At 48.1% G+C, this 26,518-nt stretch overlaps 1 protein-coding gene across 3 annotated transcripts in view; it reads right to left on the bottom strand.

Annotated features, from left to right (window-relative positions):
* Window positions 1–26,518, bottom strand: part of LOC115193532 (probable methyltransferase TARBP1) — a 58,699-nt gene that overhangs the window by 27,585 nt on the left and 4,596 nt on the right. For all 3 annotated transcript variants that reach the window (XR_003878195.1, XM_029752244.1, XM_029752245.1), the window contains exons 5-18: window positions 22,248–22,300; window positions 22,004–22,101; window positions 21,627–21,762; window positions 19,185–19,281; window positions 18,935–19,024; window positions 16,280–16,436; window positions 12,050–12,337; window positions 10,943–11,040; window positions 10,594–10,746; window positions 10,078–10,307; window positions 6,973–7,198; window positions 6,443–6,631; window positions 3,253–3,458; window positions 1,993–2,064 (exon numbers count right to left, since the gene is read on the bottom strand). Coding sequence is in view for 2 of the 3 variants with exons in the window: in XM_029752244.1 (XP_029608104.1) it covers window positions 1,993–2,064; window positions 3,253–3,458; window positions 6,443–6,631; window positions 6,973–7,198; window positions 10,078–10,307; window positions 10,594–10,746; window positions 10,943–11,040; window positions 12,050–12,337; window positions 16,280–16,436; window positions 18,935–19,024; window positions 19,185–19,281; window positions 21,627–21,762; window positions 22,004–22,101; window positions 22,248–22,300 (2,093 nt within the window). In the remaining variant the exon portion in view is untranslated. The remainder of the gene's footprint in view (window positions 1–1,992; window positions 2,065–3,252; window positions 3,459–6,442; window positions 6,632–6,972; window positions 7,199–10,077; window positions 10,308–10,593; window positions 10,747–10,942; window positions 11,041–12,049; window positions 12,338–16,279; window positions 16,437–18,934; window positions 19,025–19,184; window positions 19,282–21,626; window positions 21,763–22,003; window positions 22,102–22,247; window positions 22,301–26,518) is intronic.

Genomic DNA, 26,518 nt, shown 5'->3' with positions numbered 1-26,518 from the left:
ACAGTGAGGGGTCAGGTAATATGTTCCAGTCCCACTACAGTGAGGGGTCAGGTAATATGTTCCAGTCCCACTACAGTGAGGGGTCAGGTAATATGTCCCAGTTCCACTACAGTGAGGGGTCGGGTAATATGTTCCAGTCCCACTACAGTGAGGGGCCGGGTAATATGTTCCAGTCCCACTACAGTGAGGGGTCAGGTAATATGTTCCAGTCCCACTACAGTGAGGGGTCAGGTCATATGTTCCAGTCCCACTACAGTGAGGGGTCAGGTTATTGGTTCCAGTCCCACTACAGTGAGGGGTCAGGTAATATGTTCCAGTCCCACTACAGTGAGGGGCCAGGTAATATGTTCCAGTCCCACTACAGTGAGGGGTCAGGTAATATGTTCCAGTCCCACTACAGTGAGGGGGAAGGTAATATGTTCCAGTCCCACTACAGTGAGGGGCCAGGTAATATGTTCCAGTCCCACTACAGTGAGGGGTCAGGTAATATGTTCCAGTCCCACTACAGTGAGGGGTCAGGTAATATGTTCCAGTCCCACTACAGTGAGGGGTCAGGTAATATGTTCCAGTCCCACTACAGTAATAATAAATACTAATATATACCATTTAACAGACACCTTTATCCACAGCAACGTACAGTCATGGGTGCAGACATTTTATGTATGAGTGGTCCCGGGAATCAAACCCACTGTCCTGGCATCACAAGCCCCATGCTCTACCAACTGAGCTCCAGAGGACCACGACAATAGACTACAATATAGTACAGTAGAGTAGACTACAGTAGACTACAATATAGTACAGTAGACTACAGTATAGTACAGTAGACTACAATATAGTACAGTAGACTACAGTACAGTACAGTAGACTACAGTATAGTACAGTAGACTACAGTATAGTACAGTACAGTAGACTACAGTTTAGTACAGTATAGTAGACTACAGTACAGTACAGTAGAGTACAGTACAATAGACTACAGTACAGTACACTACAGTATAGTACAGTACAGTAGACTACAGTAGAGTACAGTACACTACAGAACAGTAGACTATAGTATAGTACAGTACAGTAGACTACAGTATAGTACAGTAGAGTACAGTACAGTAGACTACAGTATAGTACAGTAGACTACAGTATAGTACAGTAGACTACAGTATAGTACAGTACAGTAGACTACAGTACAGTATAGTACAGTAGACTACAGTATAATACAGTAGAGTACAGTACAGTAGACTACAGTATAGTACAGTAGACTACAGTATAGTACAGTAGACTACAGTATAGTACAGTACAGTAGACTACAGTACAGTACAGTACAGTAGACTACGGTATAGTATAGTACAGTAGACTACAGTATAGTACAGTAGACTACAGTATAGTACAGTACAGTAGACTACAGTATAGTACAGTACAGTAGACTACAGTACAGTACAGTATAGCACAGTAGACTACGGTATAGTACAGTACAGTAGACTAGAGTATAGTACAGTAGACTACAGTATAGTACAGTACAGTAGACTACAGTACAGTAGACTACAGTATAGTACAGTAGACTACAGTGTAGTACAGTAGACTACAGTATAGTACAGTACAGTAGACTACAGTATAGTACAGTAGACTACAGTACAGTAGACTACAGTATAGTACAGTAGACTACAGTATAGTACAGTACAGTAGACTACAGTATAGTACAGTACAGTAGACTACAGTACAGTACAGTATAGTACAGTAGACTACGGTATAGTATAGTACAGTAGACTACAGTATAGTACAGTAGACTACAGTACAGTACAGTATAGTACAGTAGACTACGGTATAGTACAGTACAGTAGACTACAGTATAGTACAGTAGACTACAGTATAGTACAGTACAGTAGACTACAGTACAGTAGACTACAGTATAGTACAGTACAGTAGACTACAGTACAGTAGACTACAGTATAGTACAGTAGACTACAGTATAGTACAGTAGATGAAGTGAGTTCAGCAGCTGACCTGGGGACTGCAGTGTTAGCAGCACACTTCTCTCCAAGCCTCTCCACAAAGACCTGGACCTCCTGGATCAGCCTATGGAGAAGACAATCCATTATCCAGACAAGACCCTCAGTCCACAACAACCACTCCAATAACACACTCGCTCACATTCTCTGTCTCTCGGTCACATTCTCTGTCTCTCGGTCACATTCTCTGTCTCTCGGTCACATTCTCTGTCTCTCGGTCACATTCTCTGTCTCTCGGTCACATTCTCTGTCTCTCGGTCACATTCTCTGTCTCTCGGTCACATTCTATCTCACATTCTCTGTCTCTCGGTCACATTCTCTGTCTCTCGGTCACATTCTCTGTCTCTCGGTCACATTCTCTGTCTCTCGGTCACATTCTCTGTCTCTCGGTCACATTCTCTGTCTCTCGGTCACATTCTATCTCACATTCTCTGTCTCTCGGTCACATTCTCTGTCTCTCGCTCACATTCTCTGTCTCTCGCTCACATTCTCTGTCTCTCGGTCACATTCTATCTCACATTCTCTGTCTCTCGGTCACATTCTCTGTCTCTCGGTCACATTCTCTGTCTCCCGGTCACATTCTCTGTCTCTCGGTCACATTCTCTGTCTCTCGGTCACATTCTCTGTCTCTCGGTCACATTCTCTGTCTCTCGGTCACATTCTCTGTCTCTCGGTCACATTCTCTGTCTCTCGGTCACATTCTCTGTCTCTCGGTCACATTCTCTGTCTCTCGGTCACATTCTCTGTCTCTCGGTCACATTCTATCTCACATTCTCTGTCTCTCGGTCACATTCTCTGTCTCTCGGTCACATTCTCTGTCTCTCGGTCACATTCTATCTCACATTCTCTGTCTCTCGGTCACATTCTCTGTCTCTCGGTCACATTCTATCTCACATTCTCTGTCTCTCACTCACATTCTCTGTCTCTCGGTCACATTCTATCTCACATTCTCTGTCTCTCGGTCACATTCTATCTCACATTCTCTGTCTCTCGGTCACATTCTCTGTCTCTCGGTCACATTCTCTGTCTCTCGGTTACATTCTCTGTCTCTCGGTCACATTCTATCTCACATTCTCTGTCTCTCGGTCACATTCTCTGTCTCTCGGTCACATTCTATCTCACATTCTCTGTCTCTCACTCACATTCTCTGTCTCTCGGTCACATTCTATCTCACATTCTCTGTCTCTCACTCACATTCTCTGTCTCTCGGTCACATTCTCTCTCACATTCTCTGTCTCTCACACTCCAAACCCACCTTTGGTCCCTCCTGAACACAGGTCCATACACACATGCCTCAGCCAGGATGTCAGGGTGCAGTAAGGCACTGGAGAACATGGCATCTGATTGGCGCTGGCCTTCACTTCCTGGGTCAGAGGGCAGCCAGGTGTGGCAGCAGTGTTGGATCAGAAGGTTGAATACACCGGTCTTGGCCTGGGAGAGTTCCATCAACTCAACGGCTATCTAGAGATTGAGAGGAGTCATTAGTGGGTTGTGTCAACATCAACACTGTGTTTAATACTCATAATAACCACAACATGTTCTGTTAAACACTGGAAACTACTTGCCAAGCCACATTTCTCCAAGTAGTGAACATGTAGCACGTTGCCTGCCACAACACAGACCTGTTCCATACAGACCTGGGTTCAATTAGGATTTATTTTCTTTCAAATACTTTAGCTGCTCTTGATTGAGCTAGCCTGGCAAAATGGAACCAATGGAATAGTCCGCCTATCTGCGGGCTCAGACAACAACTCAAAGTATTTGAACGATTTAAGCCACTATTTCAGCCCAGGTGTTGATACCCCACGCCTCCCTCTAGTTACCTGTTGTAGAGTAACAGTGAACCCAGGTGTTGATACCCCATGCCTCCCTCTAGTTACCTGTTGTAGAGTAACAGTGAACCCAGGTGTTGATACCCCATGCCTCCCTCTAGTTACCTGTTGTAGAGTAACAGTGAACCCAGGTGTTGATACCCCATGCCTCCCTCTAGTTACCTGTTGTAGAGTAACAGTGAACCCAGGTGTTGATACCCCACGCCTCCCTCTAGTTACCTGTTGTAGAGTAACAGTGAACCCAGGTGTTGATACCCCATGCCTCCCTCTAGTTACCTGTTGTAGAGTAACAGTGAACCCAGGTGTTGATACCCCATGCCTCCCTCTAGTTACCTGTTGTAGAGTAACAGTGAACCCAGGTGTTGATACCCCATGCCTCCCTCTAGTTACCTGTTGTAGAGTAACAGTGAACCCAGGTGTTGATACCCCATGCCTCCCTCTAGTTACCTGTTGTAGAGTAACAGTGAGCCCAGGTGTTGATACCCCATGCCTCCCTCTAGTTACCTGTTGTAGAGTAACAGTGAGCCCAGGTGTTGATACCCCACGCCTCCCTCTAGTTACCTGTTGTAGAGTAGCAGTGAGCCCAGGTGTTGATACCCCATGCCTCCCTCTAGTTACCTGTTGTAGAGTAACAGTGAACCCAGGTGTTGATACCCCACGCCTCCCTCTAGTTACCTGTTGTAGAGTAACAGTGAACCCAGGTGTTGATACCCCATGCCTCCCTCTAGTTACCTGTTGTAGAGTAACAGTGAACCCAGGTGTTGATACCCCATGCCTCCCTCTAGTTACCTGTTGTAGAGTAACAGTGAACCCATGTGTTGATACCCCATGCCTCCCTCTAGTTACCTGTTGTAGAGTAACAGTGAACCCAGGTGTTGATACCCCATGCCTCCCTCTAGTTACCTGTTGTAGAGTAACAGTGAACCCAGGTGTTGATACCCCATGCCTCCCTCTAGTTACCTGTTGTAGAGTAACAGTGAACCCAGGTGTTGATACCCCATGCCTCCCTCTAGTTACCTGTTGTAGAGTAACAGTGAACCCAGGTGTTGATACCCCACGCCTCCCTCTAGTTACCTGTTGTAGAGTAACAGTGAGCCCAGGTGTTGATACCCCACGCCTCCCTCTAGTTACCTGTTGTAGAGTAACAGTGAACCCAGGTGTTGATACCCCATGCCTCCCTCTAGTTACCTGTTGTAGAGTAACAGTGAACCCAGGTGTTGATACCCCATGCCTCCCTCTAGTTACCTGTTGTAGAGTAGCAGCGAACCCAGGTGTTGATACCCCATGCCTCCCTCTAGTTACCTGTTGTAGAGTAACAGTGAACCCAGGTGTTGATACCCCACGCCTCCCTCTAGTTACCTGTTGTAGAGTAACAGTGAACCCAGGTGTTGATACCCCATGCCTCCCTCTAGTTACCTGTTGTAGAGTAGCAGTGAGCCCAGGTGTTGATACCCCATGCCTCCTTCTAGTTACCTGTTGTAGAGTAACAGTGAACCCAGGTGTTGATACCCCATGCCTCCCTCTAGTTACCTGTTGTAGAGTAACAGTGAACCCAGGTGTTGATACCCCATGCCTCCCTCTAGTTACCTGTTGTAGAGTAACAGTGAACCCAGGTGTTGATACCCCATGCCTCCCTCTAGTTACCTGTTGTAGAGTAACAGTGAACCCAGGTGTTGATACCCCATGCCTCCCTCTAGTTACCTGTTGTAGAGTAACAGTGAACCCAGGTGTTGATACCCCATGCCTCCCTCTAGTTACCTGTTGTAGAGTAACAGTGAACCCAGGTGTTGATACCCCATGCCTCCCTCTAGTTACCTGTTGTAGAGTAACAGTGAACCCAGGTGTTGATACCCCATGCCTCCCTCTAGTTACCTGTTGTAGAGTAACAGTGAACCCAGGTGTTGATACCCCATGCCTCCCTCTAGTTACCTGTTGTAGAGTAACAGTGAACCCAGGTGTTGATACCCCATGCCTCCCTCTAGTTACCTGTTGTAGAGTAACAGTGAACCCAGGTGTTGATACCCCATGCCTCCCTCTAGTTACCTGTTGTAGAGTAACAGTGAACCCAGGTGTTGATACCCCACGCCTCCCTCTAGTTACCTGTTGTAGAGTAACAGTGAACCCAGGTGTTGATACCCCATGCCTCCTTCTAGTTACCTGTTGTAGAGTAACAGTGAACCCAGGTGTTGATACCCCATGCCTCCCTCTAGTTACCTGTTGTAGAGTAACAGTGAGCCCAGGTGTTGATACCCCACGCCTCCCTCTAGTTACCTGTTGTAGAGTAACAGTGAGCCCAGGTGTTGATACCCCATGCCTCCCTCTAGTTACCTGTTGTAGAGTAACAGTGAACCCAGGTGTTGATACCCCATGCCTCCCTCTAGTTACCTGTTGTAGAGTAACAGTGAGCCCAGGTGTTGATACCCCATGCCTCCCTCTAGTTACCTGTTGTAGAGTAACAGTGAACCCAGGTGTTGATACCCCATGCCTCCCTCTAGTTACCTGTTGTAGAGTAACAGTGAACCCAGGTGTTGATACCCCATGCCTCCCTCTAGTTACCTGTTGTAGAGTAACAGCGAACCCAGGTGTTGATACCCCATGCCTCCCTCTAGTTACCTGTTGTAGAGTAACAGTGAGCCCAGGTGCCTGGTCCACTGTTAACTCCAGCAGGCTGTGGTGAAAGGCCATGGTCACAAAGCCCTGCAGGGTGGGCCAGAAGTCATGAGGGTTACTGCTGAGTCCCAGCACCAGCTTCCAGGAGACAGTCACAGCCTCTACACACAGGGCCTCCTCAGACAGCGCCACCTGGTGGGGGGATACAGGTTCACTATTTCATATTGCATTATCAGAAGCCATATAAAGCAGGACATAAATGACTTGGCCACATGACCACTATACTATATTTTTTCTGAAACACTGTTGCAGTCAAAATCAGTTGTTAAATAAAACCAAGGCTTGGATTTCACTGTCTTTCCCCATAGACTACTTACAAGGTGAGGAAATATTTTGTTTTGTAATTTGGGTGAACTATTCCTCTAAAACATGGTTATTGGTGTGGACAAGCCTGTAGAGAGCTGGGTGAGAAAGAATGTCTCAGCCAGGTAGTTGACAAGACAATATCAGCTGTAGTCAATTCTAAGACTCACCTGTGGCAACATGGAGGCCATGAAGTCCAGTACAGGCAGTACCAGGCCACTGGGTAGCAGAGACAGAGCCTCTATAGCAGCCTCGAGGGACCCTGACGCCCTGGGGAGCTCCAGGGGCCCGGGTGGTCCTATCCTCCTCCCGTAGCCCAGGCATGTCCACTGGTCCCGGATGAAATGAGCTGCCATACGGCCCCAGTCCTGGAGGAGAGGACCCTGTTCTGAAACACTGTAGACAGATGACAAACTTAATTATCAGAGATATCGGTAAGGCCCTCTGATCTCCCAGACAGGCCCCAGGCCCTCTGATCTCCCAGACAGGCCCCAGGCCCTCTGATCTCCCAGACATCCCCTCTATTTGGGACCTCTCAGGGCAGTGAAGTCCTGGAACTCCTTGCCAGAAAGTTATAAAAAAATGTTTGAACGACTACAGTGGTTATTGTAATATGTTCTGTTGTATTTAAATTCATATGTGAACATGAGGTATAGGTCCTGTGTAGCTCAGTTGGTAGAGCATGGCGTTTGCAACACTAGGGTTGTGGGTTCCATTCCCACAGAGGACCAGTACCATAAGATTGTTTTACGAAAATGTATGCACTCACTGTTGTAAGTCGCTGTGGATAAGAGCCTCTGCTAAATGATACAATAAAAAAATTAAATAAAGACAAAAAAATGTATATGTGGGTGGAGAGGTAGGCTGGGGGCTGTAATATGTATACAGTGCATTCGGAAAGTATTCAGACCCCTTGACTTTTTCCACATTGTTAGGTTACAGCTTTATTCTAAAATGGATTAAATAAAAAAATGTCCTCAATCGACTCAAAATAACCCAAAATGACAAAGCAAAAACAGGTTTGTTAGAAACTTCAGCAAATGTATTAAAAACAAAAAACGGAAATACCTTATTTATTCAGACCCTTCGCTATGAGACTAGAAATTGAGCTCAGGTGAATCCTGTTTCCATTGATAATCCTTGAGATGTTTCTACAACTTGATTGGAGTCCACCTGTTGTAAATTCAACTGATTGGACATGATCTGGAAAGGCACACAGCTGTCTATATAAGGTCCCACAGTTGACAGTGCACGTCAGAGCAAAAACCAAGCCATGAGGTTGAAGGAATTGTCCGTAGAGCTCTGAGACAGGATTGTGTCGAGGCACAGATCTGGGGAAGGGTACTAAAACATTTCTCCAGCATTGAAGGTCCCCAAGAACACAGTGGCCTCCATCATTCTTAAAATGGAAGAAGTTTGGAACCACCAAGACTCTTCCTAGATCTGGCTGCCCGGCCAAACTGAGCAATCGGGGGAGAAGGGCCTTGGTCAGGGAAATTACCAAGAACCCGATGGTCACTGACAGAGCTCCAGACTTCTTCGGTGGAGATGGGAGAACCTTCCAGAAGGACAACAATCTCTGCAGCACTCTACCAATCAAGCCTTTATGATAGAGTAGCCAGACAGAAGCCACTCCTCAGTAAAAGGCACGTGACAGCCCGCTTGGAGTTTGCCAAAAGGCACCTAAAGGTCTCTCAGACCAAGATTCTCTGGTCTGATAAAACCAAGATTGAACTCTTTGTCCTGAATGCCAAGCGTCACACCTGGAGGAAACTTGGCCCCACCAAGCATGGTGGTGGCAGCAGAGAGAGAGAGAGATCCTTGATGAAAACCTGCTCCAGAGTGCTCAGGACTTCAGGCTGCGGCGAAGGTTCACCTTCCAACAGGACGACCCTAAGTACACAGTACACAATGACCCTAAGTACACAGCCAAGACAACGCAGGAGTCTCTGAATGTCCTTGAGTGGCCCAGCCAGAGCCTGGACTTGAACTCAATCGAACATCTCTGTAGAGACCTGAAAATAGCTGTGCAGCGACGCTCCCCATCCAACCTGAGAGAGCTTGAGAGAATCTGCAGAATGGGAGAAATGGGAGAAACTCTCCAAATACAGGTGTGCCAAGCTTGTAGCGTCGTACCCAAGAGGACTTGAGGCTGTAATCGCTGGTGCTTCAACAAAGTACTGAGTAAAGGGTCTGAATACTTACGTAATGTGGTATTTTAGTTTTTTATATTTAATACATTTGCTAACATTTCTAAAAACCTGTTTTTGCTTTGTCATTATGGGGTTTTGTGTGTAGACTGAGGAAAAAAAAGATTTCATCAATTTTGTAACGTAACAAAATGTGGAAAGATTCCAGGGATCTGAATACTTTCTGAATGCACTGTAGGTAATAGGAATGTTTGTTTTAACTTTGCTATTGTTTTTTTTGTTTTTTACATTTCTTCAGGACTCTTGGAAGACTAGCCCTTGGGCTAAAAGAGATCCTAATAAAATCCATTAGTTTCTATTGGGCACAAAATAATCTGAATCACAACCAAAATTTTTGGTCCCATAAAATGGGAGGACTATGTACAAAAAGTGTTGTAATTTCGAAACGGTTCACCCTATATGGAGGACAATACCCTCACATTAAAGATGACAGTCTGACCTTTAACCTCATACTCATTGTATCAATCCAAAGTGCTGGATTACAGAGCCAAAACAACAACAAATGTCCCAATATTTAGTATCTCACTGCATGTAGATGTGCATATCCTTGCCACAATCTCCATTTTACCATTTGACTTGTAATCTCTGGGAGATGGTTTTTCTCCCACATGTAAATTCCACGTTGAACAGCAAATGACTTAATAGCATGTGACACAAACAGTCACAATTTAGAGCCCTGACTGGCAGAAAAATCAGGGCCATATAGTGTTGTATACTAGTGGTTTACTTAAGCAATAAGGCCCGGGGGGTGTGGTATATGGCCAATATACCACGGCTAAGGGCTGTTCTTACGCACGACGCATCGCGGAGTGCCTGGATAAAGCCCTTAGCCGTGGTACATTGGTCATATACCACAAACCCCCAAGGTGCCTTATTGCTATTATAAACTGGTTACCAACGTAATTAGAGCAGTAAAAATAAATGTTTTGTCATACCCATGGTATTACACGATCTGATATACCACGGCTGTCAGCCAATCGAACCACCCAGTTTATAATATACAACACATTATGCTGATGATACAGTACATCTACATTTAAACAATACCATGCATACTGTACTGACCCTGTAGACTGATCTACAGTTGGAGGTTTCAGCAGGCTCTGGTTGAAGTGGACCAGAGAGAGAGGAGGGGCTGGGGGTGGGGCAGGGGAGTAGAAGTAGCTAGACAGATGGGCCAGTAGAATCGTGCTCTCTGATTGGAGGTTGAACACTCCCAGCGCTGCAACCTCACAGGTCATGGCCAACGACGCCATGGCAACCGCCCTGGACACCTGACCCGCCACAGAGGGGATCTAAGAGAAACACACACACACACACACACACACACACACACACACACACACACACACACACACACACACACACACACACACACACACACCTTCCAGTTGTATAGTGAAAACCATGATGAACATCAATATGACAAATAGCAGTCCAACTAGTCTTTCTTCAATCAGAGTCTAACTGCTAAAGAAAATATCCCATTATTCAAACTGACACATGAATCCAGTGATGTATGAAGTGACTAGTGAAGGAGAGCAGCCTGAGAGAGAGGAGATAGATCCTGTAATACTGTACCTGGTCAGCTTCTAGGATCCTCAGGACGTATCTGAGGAGTCTGGGGAAATAGGCCTCCTGTACCTTGGAGTGGTTCCACTCTAACACACTGTACATCAGCACCACCTCTTTCAGCACTGACAGGTAGAGCTCAGCACGCTCTACATCACATAGCTGGAGAGGACAGACAAACAAAACACAGGCGGAGGAGAAATGCAGGTACATGATCAATGTTATAACATGTGAGATTGAGTGAGTGAGTGAGTGAGTGAGTGAGTGAGTGTGTGTGAGTGTGAGAGTGAGAGTGTGAGAGAGAGAGAGAGAGAGAGAGAGAGAGAGAGAGAGAGAGAGAGAGTGTGTGTGTGTTCACCTCCTGCAGTTCTCCACTCAGTCTTCGGAGGATGAATTCCTGAATGGGCTCCACCACGCCCAGAACCAGCACTTCCATGGAGACCGTCACACTGTCCTCTGTAGAAGACAAAACACTTTCTTTTTAAACAATGAATGACATCTTATTTTGCATGTTTCCAGTGCTATAAATCAACATGAATCATAACTAAGAATCAATTAGAATCACTGCTATGGATCACTACTTGAGTCAAGTTGAGAAGAGAAGAGTCGAGAAGGGTACAGTAGAGTACAGTAGAGCAGAGTAGAGTACAGTAGAGCAAAGCAAAGTCCAGCAGAATACAGTAGAGTACATTTACATTTACATTTAAGTCATTTAACAGACGCTCTTATCCAGAGCGACTTACAAATTGGTGCATTCACCTATAATATCCAGTAGAACAACCACTTTACAATAGTGCATCTAAATCTTTTAAAGGGGGGGGGGGTTAGAAGGATTACTTTATCCTATCCCAGGTATTCCTTAAAGAGGTGGGGTTTCAGGTGTCTCCGGAAGGTGGTGGTTGACTCCGCTGTCCTGGCATCGTGAGGGAGCTTGTTCCACCATTGGGGTGCCAGAGCAGCGAACAGTTTTGATTGGGCTGAGCGGGAACTGTGCTTCCTCAGAGGTAGGGAGGCGAGCAGGCCAGAGGTGGATGAACGCAGAGTACAGTAGTGTAGAGTATAGTACAGCAGAGTACAGTACATTAGAATAGAGTAGAGTACAGTAGAGTAGTGTAGAGTATAGTACAGCAGAGTACAGTACAGTACATTAGAATACAGTATAGTAGAGTAGTGTAGAGTATAGTACAGCAGAGTACAGTACATTAGAATACAGTAGAGTACAGTACAGTAGAATACAGTAGAGTACAGTACAGTAGAACAGAGAACATTACAGTAGAGTAGTGTAGAGTATAGCACAGCAGAATACAGTACATTAGAACACAGTAGAGTACAGTAGAGCAGAGAACAGTAGAGTAGTGTAGAGTATAGTACAATACATTAGAATACAGTAGAGTACAGTATAGTAGAGTAGTGTAGAGTATAGTACAGCAGAGTACAGTACATTAGAATACAGTACAGTAGATACCTTGTTCTTTCTCTACTGCAGCAGGATGCCTGGCTGGTGTGAGCTGCAGTAGTCGTAGCAGCAGCTGCAGGCTCTTGTCAGTCTTGCGTAGCGGCAGGTAGACATTAGTGTGGAGCCTGCTCAGTGTGTCCAGTAGGGGGCGGAAGAGCGAGTCCATCCCACCGCTGACACCAGCAGTCTCCTCTCCTCCAGATCTCCTCTGAGTCCTCCCCTCTATGTCAACACACAGTAGGATGGCCTTGGCTAGCAGCTCTGCCTCTCCTGGGTCTGGTACACTGTCTGTCTGGTCTGTTGGACGTCACAACAAAGTTCATCAGTACAGTCATCTATTCTATATACTACAAGTTCATCAGTACAGATCTATTCTATATACTACAAGTTCACCAGTACAGTCATCTATTCTATATACTACAAGTTCATCAGTACAGATCTATTCTATATACTACAAGTTCACCAGTACAGTCATCTATTCTATAAGTTCATCAGTACAGTCATCTATTCTATATACTACAAGTTCATCAGTACAGTCATCTATTCTATATACTACAAGTTCATCAGTACAGATCTATTCTATATACTACAAGTTCACCAGTACAGTCATCTATTCTATATACTACAAGTTCATCAGTACAGTCATCTATTCTATATACTACAAGTTCACCAGTACAGTCATCTATTCTATATACTACAAGTTCATCAGTACAGTCATCTATTCTATATACTACAAGTTCATCAGTACAGTCATCTATTCTATATACTACAAGTTCACCAGTACAGTCATCTATTCTATATACTACAAGTTCACCAGTACAGTCATCTATTCTATATACTACAAGTTCACCAGTACAGTCATCTATTCTATATACTACAAGTTCACCAGTACAGTCATCTATTCTATATACTACAAGTTCACCAGTACAGTCATCTATTCTATATACTACAAGTTCACCAGTACAGTCATCTATTCTATATACTACAAGTTCACCAGTACAGTCATCTATTCTATATACTACAAGTTCATCAGTACAGTCATCTATTCTATATACTACAAGTTCACCAGTACAGTCATCTATTCTATATACTACAAGTTCACCAGTACAGTCATCTATTCTATATACTACAAGTTCATCAGTACAGTCATCTATTCTATATACTACAAGTTCACCAGTACAGTCATCTATTCTATATACTACAAGTTCATCAGTACAGATCTATTCTATATACTACAAGTTCACCAGTACAGTCATCTATTCTATATACTACAAGTTCACCAGTACAGTCATCTATTCTATATACTACAAGTTCACCAGTACAGTCATCTATTCTATATACTACAAGTTCACCAGTACAGTCATCTATTCTATATACTACAAGTTCATCAGTACAGTCATCTATTCTATATACTACAAGTTCACCAGTACAGTCATCTATTCTATATACTACAAGTTCACCAGTACAGTCATCTATTCTATATACTACAAGTTCATCAGTACAGTCATCTATTCTATATACTACAAGTTCACCAGTACAGTCATCTATTCTATATACTACAAGTTCATCAGTACAGATCTATTCTATATACTACAAGTTCATCAGTACAGTCATCTATATACTACAAGTTCACCAGTACAGTCATCTATTCTATATACTACAAGTTCATCAGTACAGTCATCTATATACTACAAGTTCATCAGTACAGTCATCTATATACTACAAGTTCACCTGTACAGTCATCTATTCTATATACTACAAGTTCATCAGTACAGATCTATTCTATATACTACAAGTTCATCAGTACAGTCATCTATATACTACAAGTTCACCAGTACAGTCATCTATTCTATATACTACAAGTTCATCAGTACAGTCATCTATATACTACAAGTTCATCAGTACAGTCATCTATTCTATATACTACAAGTTCATCAGTACAGTCATCTATTCTATATACTACAAGTTCACCAGTACAGATCTATTCTATATACTACAAGTTCACCAGTACAGATCTATTCTATATACTAGTAGTTCATCAGTACAGATCTATTCTATATACTACAAGTTCATCAGTACAGATCTATTCTATATACTACAAGTTCACCAGTACAGTAATCTATTCTATATACTAGAAATTCATCAGTACAGTCATCTATTCTATATACTACAAGTTCACCAGTACAGTCATCTATTCTATATACTACAAGTTCACCAGTACAGTCATCTATTCTATATACTACAAGTTCATCAGTACAGTCATCTATTCTATATACTACAAGTTCACCAGTACAGTCATCTATTCTATATACTACAAGTTCACCTGTACAGTCATCTATTCTATATACTACAAGTTCACCTGTACAGTCATCTATTCTATATACTACAAGTTCACCAGTACAGTCATCTATTCTATATACTACAAGTTCATCAGTACAGTCATCTATTCTATATACTACAAGTTCATCAGTACAGTCATCTATTCTATATACTACAAGTTCATCAGTACAGTCATCTATTCTATATACTACAAGTTCACCAGTACAGTCATCTATTCTATATACTACAAGTTCACCAGTACAGTCTCTATTCTATATACTACAAGTTCATCAGTACAGTCATCTATTCTATATACTACAAGTTCACCAGTACAGTCATCTATTCTATATACTACAAGTTCACCAGTACAGTCATCTATTCTATATACTACAAGTTCATCAGTACAGTCATCTATTCTATATACTACAAGTTCATCAGTACAGTCATCTATTCTATATACTACAAGTTCATCAGTACAGTCATCTATTCTATATACTACAAGTTCATCAGTACAGTCATCTATTCTATATACTACAAGTTCATCAGTACAGTCATCTATTCTATATACTACAAGTTCATCAGTTCAGATCTATTCTATATACTACAAGTTCATCAGTACAGTCATCTATTCTATATACTACAAGTTCATCAGTACAGTCATCTATTCTATATACTACAAGTTCATCAGTACAGTCATCTATTCTATATACTACAAGTTCACCAGTACAGTCATCTATTCTATATACTACAAGTTCATCCAGTACAGTCATCTATTCTATATACTACAAGTTCACCAGTACAGTCATCTATTCTATATACTACAAGTTCACCAGTACAGTCATCTATTCTATATACTACAAGTTCACCAGTACAGTCATCTATTCTATATACTACAAGTTCACCAGTACAGTCATCTATTCTATATACTACAAGTTCACCAGTACAGTCATCTATTCTATATACTACAAGTTCACCAGTACAGTCATCTATTCTATATACTACAAGTTCACCAGTACAGTCAATTATTCTATATACTACAAGTTCATCAGTACAGTCATCTATTCTATATACTACAAGTTCACCAGTACAGTCATCTATTCTATATACTACAAGTTCACCAGTACAGTCATCTATTCTATATACTACAAGTTCACCAGTACAGTCATCTATTCTATATACTACAAGTTCATCAGTACAGATCTATTCTATATACTAGAAGTTCACCAGTACAGTCATCTATTCTATATACTACAAGTTCACCAGTACAGTCATCTATTCTATATACTACAAGTTCACCAGTACAGTCATCTATTCTATATACTACAAGTTCACCAGTACAGTCATCTATTCTATATACTACAAGTTCATCAGTACAGTCATCTATTCTATATACTACAAGTTCACCAGTACAGTCATCTATTCTATATACTACAAGTTCACCAGTACAGTCATCTATTCTATATACTACAAGTTCATCAGTACAGTCATCTATTCTATATACTACAAGTTCACCAGTACAGTCATCTATTCTATATACTACAAGTTCATCAGTACAGTCATCTATTCTATATACTACAAGTTCATCAGTACAGATCTATTCTATATACTACAAGTTCATCAGTACAGTCATCTATTCTATATACTACAAGTTCACCAGTACAGTCATCTATTCTATATACTACAAGTTCATCAGTACAGATCTATTCTATATACTAGAAGTGAGTCCATCTACACATACTCATATCTGTCCCGTTGATATTCCTGATCTGATAATAATCGTAATTGGAAAAACTGATTCACCTGCGCCAGCCGGGACTCACCTGCGCCAGCCGGGACTCACCTGCGCCAGCCGGGACTCACCTGCGCCAGCCGGGACTCACCTGCGCCAGCCGGGACTCACCTGCGCCAGCCGGGACTCACCTGCGCCAGCCGGGACTCTGAGGAAGAACTCCATCTGGTGTTGGACGTAGCCTCTCACAGTCTCCCTCTCTGGAGAAGTACTGGTACTGGTACCATCAGCTGATTCTCTGTCACAGGGTATGAAGCTGCCTTCACTGTCAGCCAGCCAGTCACACAGCTAGTGAGGAGTCAGAAACACATGGGACAACTGATGGAAATATACTAAATATTTTAAAAACTATTTGAAAAGATCAGAGCTCTTCCCTCATTCCACCCCCACACAGTACCTGATTCCAGAGAACAGAGCTCTTCATTCCACCCACACAGTACCTGATTCCAGAGAACAGAGCTCTTCATTCCACCCCACACAGTACCTGATTCCAGAGAACAGAGCTCTTCATTCCACCCCACACAGTACCTGATTCCAGAGAACAGAGCTCTTCATTCCACCTCACACAGTACCTGATTCCAGAGAACAGAGCTCTTCCCTCATTCCACCCCCACACAGTACCTGATTCCAGAGAACAGAGCTCTTCATTCCACCTCACACAGTACCTGATTCCAGAGAACAGAGCTCTTCATTCCACCCCCACACAGTACCTGATTCCAGAGAACAGAGCTCTTCATTCCACCCCACACAGTACCTGATTCCAGAGAACAGAGCTCTTCATTCCACCCCACACAGTACCTGATTCCAGAGAACAGAGCTCTTCATTCCACCTCACACAGTACCTGATTCCAGAGAACAGAGCTCTTCATTCCACCCCCACACAGTACCTGATTCCAGAGAACAGAGCTCTTCCCTCATTCCACCCCACACAGTACCTGATTCCAGAGAACAGAGCTCTTCCCTCATTCCACCCCACACAGTACCTGATTCCAGAGAACAGAGCTCTTCCCTCATTCCACCCCACACAGTACCTGATTCCAGAGAACAGAGCTCTTCATTCCACCCCACACAGTACCTGATTCCAGAGAACAGAGCTCTTCATTCCACCCCACACAGTACCTGATTCCAGAGAACAGAGCTCTTCATTCCACCCCACACAGTACCTGATTCCAGAGAACAGAGCTCTTCATTCCACCCCACACAGTACCTGATTCCAGAGAACAGAGCTCTTCATTCCACCCCACACAGTACCTGATTCCAGAGAACAGAGCTCTTCATTCCACCCCCACACAGTACCTGATTCCAGAGAACAGAGCTCTTCATTCCACCCCCACACAGTACCTGATTCCAGAGAACAGAGCTCTTCATTCCACCCCACACAGTACCTGATTCCAGAGAACAGAGCTCTTCATTCCACCCCCACACAGTACCTGATTCCAGAGAACAGAGCTCTTCCCTCATTCCACCCCCACACAGTACCTGATTCCAGAGAACAGAGCTCTTCCCTCATTCCACCCCCACACAGTACCTGATTCCAGAGAACAGAGCTCTTCCCTCATTCCACCCCCACACAGTACCTGATTCCAGAGAACAGAGCTCTTCATTCCACCCCACACAGTACCTGATTCCAGAGAACAGAGCTCTTCATTCCACCCCACACAGTACCTGATTCCAGAGAACAGAGCTCTTCATTCCACCCCACACAGTACCTGATTCCAGAGAACAGAGCTCTTCCCTCATTCCACCCCACACAGTACCTGATTCCAGAGAACAGAGCTCTTTCCTCATTCCACCCCACACAGTACCTGATTCCAGAGAACAGAGCTCTTCATTCCACCCCACACAGTACCTGATTCCAGAGAACAGAGCTCTTCATTCCACCCCACACAGTACCTGATTCCAGAGAACAGAGCTCTTCATTCCACCCCCACACAGTACCTGATTCCAGAGAACAGAGCTCTTCATTCCACCCCCACACAGTACCTGATTCCAGAGAACAGAGCTCTTCATTCCACCCCACACAGTACCTGATTCCAGAGAACAGAGCTCTTCATTCCACCCCCACACAGTACCTGATTCCAGAGAACAGAGCTCTTCATTCCACCCCCACACAGTACCTGATTCCAGAGAACAGAGCTCTTCATTCCACCCCACACAGTACCTGATTCCAGAGAACAGAGCTCTTCATTCCACCCCCACACAGTACCTGATTCCAGAGAACAGAGCTCTTCATTCCACCCCACACAGTACCTGATTCCAGAGAACAGAGCTCTTCATTCCACCCCCACACAGTACCTGATTCCAGAGAACAGAGCTCTTCATTCCACCCCCACACAGTACCTGATTCCAGAGAACAGAGCTCTTCATTCCACCCCACACAGTACCTGATTCCAGAGAACAGAGCTCTTCATTCCACCCCACACAGTACCTGATTCCAGAGAACAGAGCTCTTCATTCCACCCCACACAGTACCTGATTCCAGAGAACAGAGCTCTTCCTCATTCCACCCCACACAGTACCTGATTCCAGAGAACAGAGCTCTTCATTCCACCCCACACAGTACCTGATTCCAGAGAACAGAGCTCTTCATTCCACCCCCACACAGTACCTGATTCCAGAGAACAGAGCTCTTCATTCCACCCCACACAGTACCTGATTCCAGAGAACAGAGCTCTTCATTCCACCCCACACAGTACCTGATTCCAGAGAACAGAGCTCTTCATTCCACCCCCACACAGTACCTGATTCCAGAGAACAGAGCTCTTCATTCCACCCCCACACAGTACCTGATTCCAGAGCGGTGTTCCTCTACGTAGAGACTCGTCTGCTCTGAAATGCACCAGCAAACTAAACACATCATCAAACGTCACTGAGGTCTGCAAAAGATGGCACAAAGATAATCTGTTTAGCAACTGCTATTTTCATGTCATTTGTACAGTGACAGCTATAATCTCTTCTTCAACACTCTATTTGGGTGCAAAATATCATCACTTTGCACCAAAGTCGCACAGCCTCAAACACATCATAGTGTCTTACCACATCTGTCAGGGAGAGGGTAGTGTTTAGCAGGAAACACTGGGCAGCTCCTCTCAGTAGCACCTGGTGGGTGATCATAGTGCAGCGGAGCACCTCCCTGAGATACCACACAGAAACCATTAGGGACAGTTTCCCGGACACAGATTGCCCCTAGCCATCGACTTGAACAGTCTGTTCAATGGAGATTCATAGAATCCACACTTCCACACCAAGAAATGCCACTATGGTCATAATGAACAAGAAATAACCTCATGTCAAGTTAGAGTCTAGACAATGTCTGCATCTGAAATGGTACCCTATTCCCTATGCAGGCCGTCAGGGCCCAGGAGAGGGCAGGGAGGAAGGTGGGACAGGGCCCAGGAGAGGGCAGGGAGGAAGGTGGGACAGGGCCCAGGAGAGGGCAGGGAGGAAGGTGGGACAGGGCCCAGGAGAGGGCAGGGAGGAAGGTGGGACAGGGCCCAGGAGAGGGCAGGGAGGAGGTGGGACAGGGCCCAGGAGAGGGCAGGGAGGAAGGTGGGACAGGGCCCAGGAGAGGGCAGGGAGGAAGGTGGGACAGGGCCCAGGAGAGGGCAGGGAGGAAGGTGGGACAGGGCCCAGGAGAGGGCAGGGAGGAAGGGTGGGACAGGGCCAGGAGAGGGCAGGGAGGAAGGTGGGACAGGGCCCAGGAGAGGGCAGGGAGGAAGGTGGGACAGGGCCCAGGAGAGGGCAGGGAGGAAGGTGGGACAGGGCCCAGGAGAGGGCAGGGAGGAAGGTGGGACAGGGCCCAGGAGAGGGCAGGGAGGAAGGTGGGACAGGGCCCAGGAGAGGGCAGGGAGGAAGGTGGGACAGGGCCCAGGAGAGGGCAGGGGAGGAAGGTGGGACAGGGCCCAGGAGAGGGCAGGGAGGAAGGTGGGACAGGGCCCAGGAGAGGGCAGGGAGGAAGGTGGGACAGGGCCCAGGAGAGGGCAGGGAGGAAGGTGGACAGGGCCCAGGAGAGGGCAGGGAGGAAGGTGGGATAGGGCCCAGGAGAGGGCAGGGAGGAAGGTGGGACAGGGCCCAGGAGAGGGCAGGGAGGAAGGTGGGACAGGGCCCAGGAGAGGGCAGGGAGGAAGGTGGGACAGGGCCCAGGATAGGGCAGGGAGGAAGGTGGGACAGGGCCTGAGAGAGGGCAGGGAGGAAGGTGGGACAGGGCCTGAGAGAGGGCAGGGAGGAAGGTGGGACAGGGCCCGAGAGAGGGCAGGGAGGAAGGTGGGACAGGGCCTGAGAGAGGGCAGGGAGGAAGGTGGGACAGGGCCCAGGAGAGGGCAGGGAGGAAGGTGGGATAGGGCCCAGTAGAGGGCAGGGAGGAAGGTGGGACAGGGCCTGAGAGAGGGCAGGGAGGAAGGTGGGACAGGGCCCAGGAGAGGGCAGGGAGGAAGGTGGGACAGGGCCCGAGAGAGGGCAGGGAGGAAGGTGGGACAGGGCCTGAGAGAGGGCAGGGAGGATGTGGGACAGGGCCTGAGAGAGGGCAGGGAGGAAGGTGGGACAGGGCCTGAGAGAGGGCAGGGAGGAAGGTGGGACAGGGCCCAGGAGAGGGCAGGGAGGAAGGTGGGACAGGGCCCGAGAGAGGGCAGGGAGGAAGGTGGGACAGGGCCCAGTAGAGGGCAGGGAGGAAGGTGGGACAGGGCCCAGGAGAGGGCAGGGAGGAAGGTGAGACAGGGCCCAGGAGAGGGCAGGGAGGAAGGTGGGACAGGGCCCAGGAGAGGGCAGGGAGGAAGGTGGGATAGGGCCCGAGAGAGGGCAGGGAGGAAGGTGGGACAGGGCCCAGGAGAGGGCAGGGAGGATGTGGGACAGGGCCCAGGAGAGGGCAGGGAGGATGTGGGACAGGGCCCAGGAGAGGGCAGGGAGGAAGGTGGGACAGGGCCCAGGAGAGGGCAGGGAGGAAGGTGGGACAGGGCCTGAGAGAGGGCAGGGAGGATGTGGGACAGGCTACCTGAGAGCTTGCAGGCCGTCAGGGCCCAGGAGAGGGCAGGGAGGAAGGTGGGACAGGGCCTGAGAGAGGGCAGGGAGGAAGGTGGGACAGGGCCTGAGAGAGGGCAGGGAGGATGTGGGACAGGGCCTGAGAGAGGGCAGGGAGGAAGGTGGGACAGGGCCTGAGAGAGGGCAGGGAGGAAGGTGGGACAGGGCCTGAGAGAGGGCAGGGAGGATGTGGGACAGGGCCCAGGAGAGGGCAGGGAGGAAGGTGGGACAGGGCCTGAGAGAGGGCAGGGAGGAAGGTGGGACAGGGCCTGAGAGAGGGCAGGGAGGATGTGGGACAGGCTACCTGAGAGCTTGCAGGCCGTCAGGGCCCAGGAGAGGGCAGGGAGGAAGGTGGGACAGGGCCTGAGAGAGGGCAGGGAGGAAGGTGGGACAGGGCCTGAGAGAGGGCAGGGAGGATGTGGGACAGGGCCTGAGAGAGGGCAGGGAGGATGTGGGACAGGCTACCTGAGAGCTTGCAGGCCGTCAGGGCCCAGGAGAGGGCAGGGAGGAAGGTGGGACAGAGCCCGAGAGAGAAAGAGGACGGGGACAGCACACCAGTGTTGAGAACCTAGCCGCTGGACAAGCTGCAGCAACACAGGACCTGGGGAGACAGAGGATCAACATTACAGACCATCTCTGATGAACAGTCATTACTGTTACAACAAGCTACAGTACAAACATCTGGCTCAAGTTCAGTTGGGAGAAAACTTTATTGAAATGTACATGAATTTGTCCAATAATAAGAACGTTGATTTTCCTCTGCAAAACGTTGTGCTACGGTGTATCCTACTGAACATGGCCCAGGTTATTCAGTGCCCTGTGAGGAAGCTCTGTTACAGTACCTCTGTTCTCCTGTGGCAGGCTGCTGAAGAACGTGACCATGAAGACCTGCAGCTTGACTCCCAGCTCAGGACACTCTCCTACACTCTGTCCTGCAGTCCTGGAGATGAAGAGACATACCCCTCCTCAACAGTCACTCTAAATAGGCCTAACTCACTACTTCATCACTAGCAGAAACGGCATCATTTATCAGTCTATAAATCAACATTGTGTTTTGCTGTTGTGCTGCTATGAGCGCTGGCTCACCTGTGAAAGAGGGAGCTTTCAGACATCACATCCATAAAAGGGCCCACAATAAACTGAGGAACAAAGGATAAGAAGATGTCATCTCTCATACACTAACCACCTACTGTCCCTCATCATCTCACCCACCAAAACAACCAACAAAACAACCACCGCAAATCCACCACTACTGAAAAGGAAGTAGCTGACTATTGGACAGTACATTCCCAATCTGTTTCTGATACCATCACGGTCACCTAATCATCCCCAGCTTCCAATCAGCTCATTCATCCCCCTCCTCTCCCCTGTAACCATTCCCCAGGTCGCTGCTGTAAATGACAATGTGTTCTTAGTCAACTTCCCTGGTAAAATAAGGGTTCAATAAATAAAATAAACAAACTGATAACATAGAAAAGGGAAAAAAATAGAATGAGGTCAGTCTGGCTTGATGTTCTAACACTGACTGACAACTGTACCAGGTACCTGTGAGAAGGCCGGGGCGAAGGCAGGGCGTCGGAGCACCTGGAGTCTGGCTTGATGTTCTAACACTGACTGACAACTGTACCAGGTACCTGTGAGAAGGCCGGGGCGAAGGCAGGGCGTCGGAGCACCTGGAGTCTGGCTTGATGTTCTAACACTGACTGACAACTGTACCAGGTACCTGTGAGAAGGCCGGGGCGAAGGCAGGGCGTCAGAGCACCTGGAGTCTGGCTTGATGTTCTAACACTGACTGACAACTGTACCAGGTACCTGTGAGAAGGCCGGGGCGAAGGCAGGGCGTCAGAGCACCTGGAGTCTGGCTTGATGTTCTAACACTGACTGACAACTGTACCAGGTACCTGTGAGAAGGCCGGGGCGAAGGCAGGGCGTCGGAGCACCTGGAGTCTGGCTTGATGTTCTAACACTGACTGACAACTGTACCAGGTACCTGTGAGAAGGCCGGGGCGAAGGCAGGGCGTCGGAGCACCTGGAGTCTGGCTTGATGTTCTAACACTGACTGACAACTGTACCAGGTACCTGTGAGAAGGCCGGGGCGAAGGCAGGGCGTCAGAGCACCTGGAGTCTGGCTTGATGTTCTAACACTGACTGACAACTGTACCAGGTACCTGTGAGAAGGCCGGGGCGAAGGCAGGGCGTCGGAGCACCTGGAGTCTGGCTTGATGTTCTAACACTGACTGACAACTGTACCAGGTACCTGTGAGAAGGCCGGGGCGAAGGCAGGGCGTCGGAGCACCTGGAGTCTGGCTTGATGTTCTAACACTGACTGACAACTGTACCAGGTACCTGTGAGAAGGCCGGGGCGAAGGCAGGGCGTCGGAGCACCTGGAGTCTGGCTTGATGTTCTAACACTGACTGACAACTGTACCAGGTACCTGTGAGAAGGCCGGGGCGAAGGCAGGGCGTCGGAGCACCTGGAGTCTGGCTTGATGTTCTAACACTGACTGACAACTGTACCAGGTACCTGTGAGAAGGGCGAAGGCAGGGCGTCGGAGCACCTGGAGTCTGGCTTGATGTTCTAACACTGACTGACAACTGTACCAGGTACCTGTGAGAAGGCCGGGGCGAAGGCAGGGCGTCGGAGCACCTGGAGTCTGGCTTGATGTTCTAACACTGACTGACAACTGTACCAGGTACCTGTGAGAAGGCCGGGGCGAAGGCAGGGCGTCGGAGCACCTGGAGTCTGGCTTGATGTTCTAACACTGACTGACAACTGTACCAGGTACCTGTGAGAAGGCCGGGGCGAAGGCAGGGCGTCAGAGCACCTGGAGTCTGGCTTGATGTTCTAACACTGACTGACAACTGTACCAGGTACCTGTGAGAAGGCCGGGGCGAAGGCAGGGCGTCAGAGCACCTGGAGTCTGGCTTGATGTTCTAACACTGACTGACAACTGTACCAGGTACCTGTGAGAAGGCCGGGGCGAAGGCAGGGCGTCAGAGCACCTGGAGTCTGGCTTGATGTTCTAACACTGACTGACAACTGTACCAGGTACCTGTGAGAAGGCCGGGGCGAAGGCAGGGCGTCGGAGCACCTGGAGTCTGGCTTGATGTTCTAACACTGACTGACAACTGTACCAGGTACCTGTGAGAAGGCCGGGGCGAAGGCAGGGCGTCGGAGCACCTGGAGTCTGGCTTGATGTTCTAACACTGACTGACAACTGTACCAGGTACCTGTGAGAAGGCCGGGGCGAAGGCAGGGCGTCGGAGCACCTGGAGTCTGGCTTGATGTTCTAACACTGACTGACAACTGTACCAGGTACCTGTGAGAAGGCCGGGGCGAAGGCAGGGCGTCGGAGCACCTGGAGTCTGGCTTGATGTTCTAACACTGACTGACAACTGTACCAGGTACCTGTGAGAAGGCCGGGGCGAAGGCAGGGCGTCGGAGCACCTGGAGTCTGGCTTGATGTTCTAACACTGACTGACAACTGTACCAGGTACCTGTGAGAAGGCCGGGGCGAAGGCAGGGCGTCGGAGCACCTGGAGTCTGGCTTGATGTTCTAACACTGACTGACAACTGTACCAGGTACCTGTGAGAAGGCCGGGGCGAAGGCAGGGCGTCGGAGCACCTGGAGTCTGGCTTGATGTTCTAACACTGACTGACAACTGTACCAGGTACCTGTGAGAAGGCCGGGGCGAAGGCAGGGCGTCAGAGCACCTGGAGTCTGGCTTGATGTTCTAACACTGACTGACAACTGTACCAGGTACCTGTGAGAAGGCCGGGGCGAAGGCAGGGCGTCAGAGCACCTGGAGTCTGGCTTGATGTTCTAACACTGACTGACAACTGTACCAGGTACCTGTGAGAAGGCCGGGGCGAAGGCAGGGCGTCAGAGCACCTGGAGTCTGGCTTGATGTTCTAACACTGACTGACAACTGTACCAGGTACCTGTGAGAAGGCCGGGGCGAAGGCAGGGCGTCAGAGCACCTGGAGTCTGGCTTGATGTTCTAACACTGACTGACAACTGTACCAGGTACCTGTGAGAAGGCCGGGGCGAAGGCAGGGCGTCAGAGCACCTGGAGTCTGGCTTGATGTTCTAACACTGACTGACAACTGTACCAGGTACCTGTGAGAAGGCCGGGGCGAAGGCAGGGCGTCAGAGCACCTGGAGTCTGGCTTGATGTTCTAACACTGACTGACAACTGTACCAGGTACCTGTGAGAAGGCCGGGGCGAAGGCAGGGCGTCGGAGCACCTGGAGTCTGGCTTGATGTTCTAACACTGACTGACAACTGTACCAGGTACCTGTGAGAAGGCCGGGGCGAAGGCAGTGCGTCGGAGCACCTGGAGTCTGGCTTGATGTTCTAACACTGACTGACAACTGTACCAGGTACCTGTGAGAAGGCCGGGGCGAAGGCAGGGCGTCGGAGCACCTGGAGTCTGGCTTGATGTTCTAACACTGACTGACAACTGTACCAGGTACCTGTGAGAAGGCCGGGGCGAAGGCAGGGCGTCGGAGCACCTGGAGTCTGGCTTGATGTTCTAACACTGACTGACAACTGTACCAGGTACCTGTGAGAAGGCCGGGGCGAAGGCAGGGCGTCAGAGCACCTGGAGTCTGGCTTGATGTTCTAACACTGACTGACAACTGTACCAGGTACCTGTGAGAAGGCCGGGGCGAAGGCAGGGCGTCAGAGCACCTGGAGTCTGGCTTGATGTTCTAACACTGACTGACAACTGTACCAGGTACCTGTGAGAAGGCCGGGGCGAAGGCAGGGCGTCAGAGCACCTGGAGTCTGGCTTGATGTTCTAACACTGACTGACAACTGTACCAGGTACCTGTGAGAAGGCCGGGGCGAAGGAAGGGCGTCGGAGCACCTGGAGTCTGGCTTGATGTTCTAACACTGACTGACAACTGTACCAGGTACCTGTGAGAAGGCCGGGGCGAAGGCAGGGCGTCGGAGCACCTGGAGTCTGGCTTGATGTTCTAACACTGACTGACAACTGTACCAGGTACCTGTGAGAAGGCCGGGGCGAAGGCAGGGCGTCGGAGCACCTGGAGTCTGGCTTGATGTTCTAACACTGACTGACAACTGTACCAGGTACCTGTGAGAAGGCCGGGGCGAAGGCAGGGCGTCGGAGCACCTGGAGTCTGGCTTGATGTTCTAACACTGACTGACAACTGTACCAGGTACCTGTGAGAAGGCCGGGGCGAAGGCAGGGCGTCGGAGCACCTGGAGTCTGGCTTGATGTTCTAACACTGACTGACAACTGTACCAGGTACCTGTGAGAAGGCCGGGGCGAAGGCAGGGCGTCGGAGCACCTGGAGTCTGGCTTGATGTTCTAACACTGACTGACAACTG

The sequence above is a fragment of the Salmo trutta genome, chromosome 5 (genome assembly GCF_901001165.1).
Source record: "Salmo trutta chromosome 5, fSalTru1.1, whole genome shotgun sequence".
Lineage (NCBI taxonomy): Eukaryota > Metazoa > Chordata > Actinopteri > Salmoniformes > Salmonidae > Salmo > Salmo trutta.
Note: the sequence above shows the minus strand (reverse complement) of the source record. Positions and strands in the feature narration are given on the sequence as shown.